This window comes from Triticum urartu, chromosome 3 (genome assembly GCF_003073215.2).
Source record: "Triticum urartu cultivar G1812 chromosome 3, Tu2.1, whole genome shotgun sequence".
NCBI lineage: Eukaryota > Viridiplantae > Streptophyta > Magnoliopsida > Poales > Poaceae > Triticum > Triticum urartu.
In genome coordinates this window covers 539155172-539165934 of record NC_053024.1, presented here as the reverse complement: position 1 = coordinate 539165934, position 10763 = coordinate 539155172, and the positions used below count along the sequence as shown (strand labels likewise).

The 10763-nt window shown below is 42.7% G+C and overlaps 1 protein-coding gene across 13 annotated transcripts; it reads left to right on the top strand.

The window, feature by feature from the left end:
* Positions 1-210: 210 nt before the first annotated feature.
* On the top strand, positions 211-5896 carry LOC125544846. Of its 13 annotated transcripts, none has more exons than XM_048708616.1 (6): positions 211-815; positions 1477-2572; positions 2674-2895; positions 2963-3167; positions 3366-3454; positions 3681-4108. In XM_048708616.1, the coding sequence occupies exons 3-6, from the start codon at positions 2857-2859 to the stop codon at positions 3738-3740; spliced, it is 393 nt and encodes a 130-aa protein (XP_048564573.1). In that variant the 5' UTR covers positions 211-815; positions 1477-2572; positions 2674-2856; the 3' UTR covers positions 3741-4108. The 13 variants fall into 13 exon arrangements, 1 of the variants encoding a protein (XP_048564573.1); XR_007299740.1 differs by lacking the exons at positions 2674-2895; positions 3681-4108 and adding exons at positions 4589-4662; positions 5426-5896 and having other exon boundaries at positions 212-815; XR_007299741.1 differs by lacking the exons at positions 2674-2895; positions 3681-4108 and adding exons at positions 4589-4662; positions 5426-5896 and having other exon boundaries at positions 212-815; positions 3363-3454.
* The last annotated feature ends 4867 nt before the right edge of the window (positions 5897-10763 follow it).

The window sequence follows — 10763 nt, the reverse complement described above, 5'->3', positions numbered from 1 at the left end:
GAAAAGGATTTGACCTATGGGGTCTTGAAACAGGAGCGTGCAATTTTTTCTCTCCCGTTGTAACGCACGGACATTTTTACTAGTATATATATATAATAATAAAGCACGGATTGAGTCTCCGGATTCACCGTCGCGGCCTTTTTACACAAAGATCCCAATTCTTTTTTAAATCAACCCGCGGTGCACATCATAGCTATCTGTAATCTGTAAGTCAACATACCGCTTCGGCCCTCGCCTATCCCCCAACGACGATCCCCAATTTCAGGCGTCGCCCATCGCTGGGTGCTTCTCCGCCATCGCCCGTATAACCCCACCCAATCCCTCGCTCGCTCGCCGGGATCCAAGGCGGCCGCGGCGGCCGGGAGCAGACGTGCACGGGAGGAGTAGTTTGGGTCCGCGCCGCTGCCCTTTGCCTCTGCCACCAACGCCGCCTGCGCCGCCGCCCTTTGCCACCGCCACCATCGCCATCCGCGCCGCCGCCCTTTGTCGTCGCCACCACCGCCGTCCCCTTTGCCGCCACCACCACCGTCCAAACCGCTCTCGGCCGTTGCCGGGGATCCCGGCCGCGCAGCAAATCGAGCGCAAAGGATCTCAAGGCCTGCCGCCCTGCCCGGCGCACCCATCCAGAGGCACATGTTCTCCACAGATCCATTAGATCCCTTGCCGCCTCTCCTCTTTCCCTCGCTGGAGAAGCCTTTTTCATCGTGGCTTGCCCTGGATGCTAGATTCTGCAATTCCTCACCTGCAGTATGGAAGTGCATCTGCACCTGGGGCGCTAGCTGCTGATGGCCATAGATAACAGCGACGTGTACGAGGTGAGAGGATTTTCTTCAGTAGACAGCAATCTACTTTGATTCTTTACCATCAGGCATCTTTTCATAATCAATTCTGCTCAATTTTGACAATCACACGACAACCCCTAGCAAGCCTTTTGTGGAAACATCGAGTACTGTTTAAGATATGTTGTCCACAGGAAACTAATTAATGTATTTGGTCGATGTACAGGGCTACGTAGTGGTTGCAGTCTTGTATTGACAAGTGAACAATTTAGTGTTCATTGGCAACAAAAAGAAGTGAATAATATCATGCCATAATTTTGTGTTGCTTCCCGGTCCTGGGTAGACGATGTATTGTACTTCTGCATGGAAATCTATAAATGATTATCTGCATATTATTTGTTTGTACTTCTCCAAGATCTCAGCATATACCATCTTAGTAACTTCTGAAACTTTCAGGGGTATAATTATCATTGTACAAGTGCGTACTGAACGTTAATAACAAGGGGATTCTGTTATTTCTTTTTCAATTTACTTGCACTTGTCAGAAATCTGGTGTATAGAGCAGCACTATTCGGTCTATGCGGTCATATTATTCTGAATTTCAAGGAACAAAAATGATGTATATTTGGAGACGTAGGGGTTGAGGAACCTAATGTTCTTGAAAATTTTAAATATTGAAATGGTTGTTTTGATGCAGCAGAAGGCTTTTTCCTGAAGGGATTGAGATTACCAGGATTCAGATTGGATCCCTGCTGTGTCAGTGCAGGAGAACTTCTCGAACACGTAGGCATGACATGACCGATGTTGATTACGCCTGAACTGCTTTGACATAAAAGATTCCCGGGCCCCTTGACTGAAATCCTGACTAAATTGCAAGTTTCCCTTCTTGAAATTACTGCGTCTGAAGCTTCCAATCTCACCAACTTCGCTGGAGCACCGTGCGCCCGTGCTCGAGCAGAGGTACCAATTTTCAGTACTGTTTTTAGGGGCTTCTACGTGAATCCCATGCATGGCTTTGTGGCATGCAAGACTTTCCTGCTAGACAAGCAAGAAAACAGAGCCATCACGCTTGCCCTACTGTAGCAACCTTCAAAGCACCACAGAACCTGGGCTCTCTCAATGTCAGTTCATTAGCTGAGCTGATCTCACATGCTAACGCCATGTAATCATTTTTCTACATTCCACATTTATCAGTTGGATTATATCGTAGATTGAAGTTCAGATCATTGTCATGTATGTTGCTCCTTTGAAAGTTAGACTTCATAAAGAAGCAATTTGATCCGACCACAATACCTCTGAATAGATGCATCATGGATTTGTGGGTTCACCTTCTTGGAAGGTGCAATTCTGGTGATGGTGTCATAACTGATAAATATATACATTGCTTCATATGTTGGATAGTTTTGGCGGCCTTCTTTGTGAGGTAGACTTGACTGATGAGGGCTTAAAAAGGGGCCTTGGTTGTCTGTCAACTGAAAACTCTGTTTATGCACAACCTATATCCTCTATGAGAAGGAACTGGATGGAGCAAGGTCTACATGCCTCAAATTGCTTAAAGATATGCTATGCTCGGCAAGGAGATGGAGAGCGAGAAGTATGGCAGGGTCCTTGAGTGGTATTCACTAAGGAAATACTTGGAGATCAAAATCATTAGAGAGTGAGGCTGCACTCTTAGTGGCAGGCAGAAACAAAGGATTCAGATAGCCCGAGCATTGTATCAGTATGCTGACAACTATTTGTTCCATGATCCGTTCAACGCAGTTGATGCTCATACATGATCCCAATTTTCCAAGGTAAAATACAATCTCTTTTTGTTACTGAACCTTTTTCCTACAATATTCGTATTTGTTCCGCTTGAAAAAGCTAGGACTGATCTTTTGATAATGTTATGTAGAATCTTTGTTGAACTCCCTTGGTGTTAGTTGTTCTTGAACTGAAGAAACATGTGGTCTGGAATTGACATCATTCAGTTCCTTGATGAAAACAAAGTTGCATGTCCTTCTAGTCTAAACGTAATATTATGCCTTGGAGCATATGATGGGGGATAAATCGCAGTTATGAACTGCATTCCACGTGCATGAAGGCGAATGATTTTTCTGGATGCCATTGCCATCTGGTACATTGTGTTTATCAGTGAGTAATTGTACAAAGTTCAGATTATCAGTTTATGTTTGTCTTGGCAGATCGATGGTTTCGCCGCGGTCGTCGGGAGAAATATCATCAATGGTAGGGGAAAAGCAGGTAGGCTGAGGCGGGCAACCACACCAAGCGGCCGACCCAGGAAGGCAGCCCTGCAGCTCCGCCTCGTGCCACTCCCCATCTCTATGTTTGTGCCAGACCCAGCGCAAGGTAGAGGCAGGAGAGGAGGCCGGGAAGAGAAGCTGCAAGGTAGGAGGCTTTTGATCTGAAGGCAAGAGTTGGACGATCTGCTCACAAAGACACACCTCTATTCTGAATTTCTACTTGAAAAGATTGATCAGGTCACATATGTACCTTGGCTATGTCTCTCACTGTGTGCTGAACAATGTTTTGCTTATTTTCATCTTGGTTGCTGACATCGGTGGTGTTTTCTGTCGGAGAAAGTAGCTGAAGTGGAAGAAGAAGATGAACCTGTAGAAGAGCTGAAAAAAGGACGTGGTAGAAAGAAGGAAGCGAAGCCTAAACAGTATAATGATGTGAGTTCAGATTTCCTATGTTTTCTTCCCTTCTTCATCAATATGATAGCATAGTTGTCTTCTAGATTATGCGAATGTCTTTGGTTGTCATATACTGTGGATGCATTGTAGTTTGATGTATCGTCTGTATTAACTGCTCAACAGACTTTCCTTGAATAATTACACAGAGACTGTTCTATCTCTTATTGTTTCATAAAATTCTGATTAACCGCTCAACCTGTGACAGTACTACCTCGCCCAGCCGCGCATCCAAGATGTGACGCTTGCTAGAAAGCTGGTCAAGTAGGCCCTCGACTGCGAGTTTTAGCTGATTGATCCTGCACATTAGCCTAATTGTTACAATAAACGGACTTACAACAATGATGCTTTCTATATTGAATTTTTATGTTCGACCTCACCATTGCTTAGTTTCCTTTCCTGATGCCAAGACACAAAGAATTTGAGATTCAATTTATCTTTTTTAGTTTTTACACTAGAGTGCTTCATTTATATGTATTACTGTAGACACATGGGAATCCTCAAGGTGTCAGGCTTGTTCTTATTATTGCTCATGCAACCCTAAACTTCAGTTAAATGTACTACTTCAGGTTTTAGTGTTTGGATCATCAGTACAAAACAGAGTTGATGGTATATGTCAATTCTGTATTGGTTCTAGGCAAGTAGGTTGACATGTTCATCTGTTATCATGAGTGTCGTGTTTACACTTGCAGTTCAGATATTAAGCTTAAGCTAAAGATCTCACTGTACTGTCTAGAGGTGGAACCGGGGAATGTTGACGCTTTATTTGTTTTGGTCACAAAAATGTTAGCTGTACATGCTTTCATCTTGATTATATGGACTTCTCAAGTAATACTACTTCTCAGTTAATTCATTGAAGTAATGATACAATCAATTGGATGTTTTTCTACGATTATGGATCTAGAGGAAAAAATGTTGTTTTCACATCATTGTTTTAATCCAATGTCCAGCTTTCATGCTATAAGCTTTACTGCTTTAGACTGAACATTCGTATCAATTGAATCAATGTGGCCTTACATGTAGTGCCGATACTGTTAAATTTGTAGATATCCTATTTTATTCAGCAGTAACTTTATTTTCTTTTCACTTCTTTTTTATAAATGTCATGCTCAATAGGTAATGTCATAGCAGCTGAATTTCTTCATAACTGGCATAGGCAGTTATCTTCTTATGTGCTGTTATTTCTAGAGGTAACCCCTAATCAAATAAAATTTTGGCATCTCATTCATCATACAGTATTTTAGCTTGGCGGAATAAACTTCTAAGATGACTTTCTATACTTTGTTAGGCGAATGGTATGTATAGCATGCATGTACCATCAAATACATCTAGCCTGCCCGTAAGTGCAGTAAGAAATAATGATATGATGAGCTAGGTTGAGAATTTCAAAGTGTTGAAGACAGAATCAGGCTTTTATTTTCTTGAATTATTTGAAGTGGATCATATATGTAAAACTTCAAATAATTTCTGAACCCACTAGATGTTGCAGCGTAGAACTACTACTTCTTCAACTTGAAAAGAGTCCATGATTTTTTCATAGCTGCGTTGTTAGCTTATCTATTGATTGTGGTTTTCTTCTTGGTAATCATAACTAAGTTTTCGCTTTACTGTAAACTGCACATATGCAATTGTGAAGGGCATTGAGTTTTTTCTTCAGAAGCAAAGATAGTAAGCTTCTCTTATTCCCAGCAAAGCTCTCTACTTTATTTAGACTGTAGAGTAGAGGGGCAAAAGACAATTTATGAGCAGGATGGTAGTGAAGAGAGGAGCTGCACAGTGGCTTCTCGTCGTGACAACTATTTTCTTAACCTTTTTTACCTCTACTGTTTTGCAATAGTTGACTTGATGTTTTGCTTTGGCTGCTTTGCTGTGTACAATGGGTGGTTGTAGCTGCTGCATGTAGCATTGTATGGTTGATGTGTTTTGTCTTTGATGCAATCCAAATTTTGGCAGCAATTGTTTTGGAGACACGGGAGAAGACTTGGGGCGACGTAGCAATGTGTGGGGCGGGCGGAGCATCGGGAAAGGCCACAGCAACACCCGCGCTTTAATCAATTACGATGGCCTCTGATCGAACCATACTAAGCAAGTGTAAAGGAATTGACAAAGTGCAAAATTGTTCAAAGAAATATGACTTGGGACGACGTAGCAGTGTGTGGGGCGGGCAGAGCGCCGGGAAAGGCCACAGCAACACCTACGCTTCAATCGATTACGATGGCCTCTGACCGAACCATACTAAGCCAATGTAAAGGAATTGACAAATTGCAAAAGTGTTCAAAGAAATATGGCGGGTGGTCCTACTTCTCAAAATAGAGGGAGAACTCAGTTGTGCCATTTTATCCAACTATATTCAAACATGTGCCTTTTTTGTCAAAGACAAAGAAAAGTGTACTATGAAAGGAAATGTGTGCCATTTTTATCAAATGCCTCCTATCCCACCCCCACCCATGTGTTTCTCCTAAGTCATCTGGCCTTCCCATGCTGCCTTTGCCTCCTTCCTGAATCACCAGATCATCATCGATGTCGGCCGCACCCGCACCATTGTCCCATCCACTTCTTCATCCTCCTCTCCTACTCCCTGCAAGTGCCGCAAGCAACGGCCAACGATGACCCGAGCTATTTTTCTATCTCCCGTTGCAACGCACGATCATTTTTGCTAGTATAACTAAATTGTATCAAGCAAAATATAGTAAAATAACTTGAAGATATTATTGTTAAAGGTTTTTTTGAAATGTTTATTGTTAAAGGTTAAGACAATACAAAGCACTTACCTATCACAGGCTGGAAATGAGTAACTCAACAATTGTCAAAACAAACATATGTGATGTTGGAAATTTTAACTTTACCAAAGAAAAAATAATTATTTCAAGCATAATCCATAAAATGTTGAGCTTCAGTTACCTATACTTATTTCCGACATTCAAAAGGTGTTGTCTAATCTCAAACATTCGATCAAACTTTTCTTTTTGATAACTAACACTCCATCAGACTTAGCGAATACTATGGGCAATATACACCTTGTGAACAGTCGGGAGAAAGACTGGCAAATTAAGAAGAAACCTTAGTTATACATTTCTGTTTGAGGTATACAACCAATACACACAATTTCATTATATACTTTTGAAACTGATTCAAGAAATGAGAAAAACTAAATCTCAATCATATTAAGTTTTTTTGAAGATGGAGGCATGCCCCCGGCCTCTGCATCATGAAGATGCATGCAGCCAAGTAGAAAATTAAATCTAGGAATGCTTTGGTACACCCTACCCTTTAAATAGTTGTACGGATGTCAATGAAGATTAGTGGTATGAATTACGAACTAAACTATCGTGTCAAAAAGGGCTACATGGTCATCTCATTGATGTAGAGGAGCACACCGAGGTGACGAACCGGAAGTTATCTCTGCCCGACGAGGTTCTGCTGGCAGTCGCTCGTGCTCCCTGGAGCCAAGCATGGTGTTTCACTACAGCAGGTTGACCATGATGCACTCCATGACGAGGAGGGAGTAGTTCTTCCTCGAGGCTGAGGGTATGTACCAGTAGCTATGTGTTTGAACTCTCTCTCTCTTGTGTTCTTGATTCGCATAATCTTGATGTATCGCGAGTTTTGCTATTATAGTTGTATCTTATGATGTTTCTCCCACTCTACTCTCTTGTAATGGATTGAGTTTTCTCTTTGAAGTTATCTTATCGGATTGAGTATTTAAGGATTTGAGAACATTTGATGTATGTCTTGCTTATCTGTGGTGACAATGGGATATCATGTGATCCACTTGATGTATGTTTTGGTGATTAACTTGCGAGTTCATGACCTCGTGAACTTATGCATAGGGGTTGGCACACGTTTTTGTCTTGACTCTCCGGTAGAAACTTTGGGACACTCTTTGAAGTTCTTTGTGTTGGTTGAATAGATGAATCTGAGATTGTGTGATGCATATCGTATAATCATACCCACGGATACTTGCGGTGACATTGGAGTATCTAGGTGATATTAGGGTTTTAGTTGATTTGTGTCTTAAGGTGTTATTCTAGTACGAACTCTAGGATAGATTGAACGGAAAGAATAGCTTCATGTTATTTTACTACGGACTCTTGAATAGATCGATCAGAAAGAATAACTTTGAGGTGGTTTCGTACCCTACAATAATCTCTTCGTTTGTTCTCCGTTATTAGTGACTTTGGAGTGACTCTTTGTTGCATATTGAGGGATAGTTATATGATCCAATTATGTTATTATTGTTGAGAGAATTTGCACTAGTGAAAGTATGAACTAGGCCTTGTTTCCTAGCATTGCAATACCGTTTACGCTCACTTTTATCATTAGTTACCTTGCTGTTTTTATATTTTCAGATTACAAAAACCTTTATCTACTATCCAAATTGCACTTGTATCACCATCTCTTCGCCGAACTAGTGCACCTATACAATTTACCATTGTATTTGGTGTGTTGGGGACACAAGAGACTCTTTGTTATTTAGTTGCAGGGTTGTTTGAGAGAGACCATCTTCATCCTACGCCTCCCACGGATTGATAAACCTTAGGTCATTCACTTGAGGGAAATTTGCTACTGTCCTACAAACCTCTGCACTTGGAGGCCCAACAATGTCTATAAGAAGAAGGTTGTCTAGTAGACATCAAGCCCGCTATTGTAGCACTACTTGCTAGTATAGCCCGGAAAGGAGTACAGTATTTGCCTTTCTAGAGATTTCAACAAGTGACTAGACTACACCCTAAATGAGTACATATGAAGCAAAATGAGTGAATCTACACCGTAAATAAATACGTAGTTCTCTCATTTTCCTCTCTGCCTTGGTCGCGGTGCACAATATTGAGTTTACTAGTACTGACTAGTCTCTTTTTGACACGCATTTATGTTTTTTTAACACAGTACAGACGCAGGCGCTCATATACACGCGCATACACTCACCCCTATGAATGCACACACACACACCCTACCCCTATGAGCACCTCCGAAATACTGAGCCGACATATCATCTTGAAACTTACGAAGTCATCACAGGCACCTCGTTATCGACGGGAACGTCTCCTGACATGCATTTATGTTGATACGGCTTGAATGCCAACGACGCAGAGGGTAGCGGTTCTCGAAACGTTGAATGGTCAATGATGCCTCTGCATTCAAGTAGCATGCAGAGGTAGGAGTAAGTAATTGGAGAAGCAGAATGGAGCATGTGAATGCAACGCAGTTTGGACTGTCATATAAAGGCGCCACACCACTCCAATCCATCTACTCCTAGTCTCTATGCAACACTGCCCACACCAATCCAAGACCAAGACCAAGTGACCAGAAGCCACAAGCACCCATGGCATCAATGGACGCGTGCGGCAGTCGGCTGTGCCAGGTTGTCCAAGACGCCGACCTATGGCCCCGCACCACGGAGCGTTTACAGACGGTGCTGGCGACCGCCGGTGTCATAGCCTTCGTCGAAGCCGGCTTTGCCTCTCGCATGCGCCAGACGATGGTCGACTCCATCCGCAGGTTCACCATCGTCAAGAAGCGCACGGAAGATCTTGCCATACTAGTCCAGCCCCCGCGCCCAGGCTCCTCGTTACCTGCCACCGTCATCGGCCTCCATGGTGACGAACTCTTCGAAGCACTGGTGGCCCTGCAGCTGCCAGAGGTCGCGATGAAGAATGTGCACCCCGAGGCTGCGCTCGCCGTGCAGCGCCTTGCCATGCAAGAAATCGTCGATCTATAGATCCACGTCTACGATGAAATCGTCTACATAGTCCACTACAAGGCCAGCGAGGACAGAAAGACGTTGGCCTTCTTCCAGCGGTTGGAATCTTTGGATGCCATTGTTCAGAAGCACGTCGACCTGGCCATGAAAGCGTTGCTACTTAGCCGTCGTTCGGTGGGCCGGCGCCCTGAGTCGAGGAGGTAGACGTCGTCGATGGATGCATCTTTCTTCTTGCCTCCTGTAACCAGCATTGCATCGCCTTGTGGCCTTAATGTTTTATTAGTGTACGACATTATTATTCCAGTCGTAAATGACATGTGTGATCCCTTGCTCTTATTTGGCATTAATTATTTGTAGTATCACTGTCTTCGACCTGGTGTAATACTACCTAGGTCTTGGTTTATTAGTCCCTTTTGTAATTTGTGCTAAATTTTGACCAAAGATTTAACTGACAAAATGTTAGTGAATGTCAACAAAAATTATATCATTTGATTTGTATTTGAACATAGTTTTCAATGATATAATTTTGGTGACATGCATGAACCTTTTGTTAGTCAAATTTATAGACAAAATTTGGCACAGATTACGATGGGGAGCAATAAACCAGGACGGAGGTAGACTGGTCCATCACCATTGTGTTTTGTGTCTAATTTGACTTCAGCGACCCAACCTACATGGAGGGAGTGATGTATATATTGACGCAACAACCAAACTTATAAAGTATATTCAAAACTGAGCGTTACTACAAGTCACGAGTTCAAAGCGAGAAAGTGGAACAAGTACAACATGTTTGTGTCGTTCGCGTCGCACCCCCACACGGTCGCGGTGCACAATGTAGTACAGTAACTAGTCTCTTCTTGACCCACATTTACATTGATATGGCTTGAATGCCAAGGAGGGAGAGGGTAGCGGTTCCCGAGACGTTGAAAGGTCAATGATGCATCCTCAATTAGCATGTAGAGGGAATTAATTGGAGAAGCAGAATAGACCCAGCATGATGTGAATGTAACAGAGTTCGGATTCTCATATAAAGGCGCCCCACCACTCCAATACATCTACTCCTAGTCTCTGCGCAATAATTATAACCATATTTTAAGCAAGCAAACATTTAATGAATATTCAAGTTGAAAACCATGGCTACTGCATGACTATCATGCAAGTGGGTATTGTGGCTTGCCTGGGGTGACGGAGACTCCAGGAAGAAGTGCGGTGAAGCCGCGGAACGAAACGTCAGACGGTTCTCTCTCAGAAGGGGCTGATTAGAGGCAAGGGCAAAATGGTCATTTTCACTATGAGAACACCTAGTGAAAATGTTATCAAAAGATAGAGCTCAATGAGACGAAGAAGTGAGCGCTGGTTTCACCTCAATCGGAGTTACGGTTGAAAAGTTGTGAGGAGTTGAAGATCAGGGACCAATTTATGAAGACTTTATCACCAACAAGTCCCTGACGGTTGAAAATAGAAAACGCCTTTCAGAGGAATACGTTTTCAGAACTGAGAAAACGTATTCAAGGCTGAAGTAGAATGAAAGTACACTTTCCTTAGAGGAAAACGTATGATGAGAAATACGTGTCCACTTACGCTGAGCTG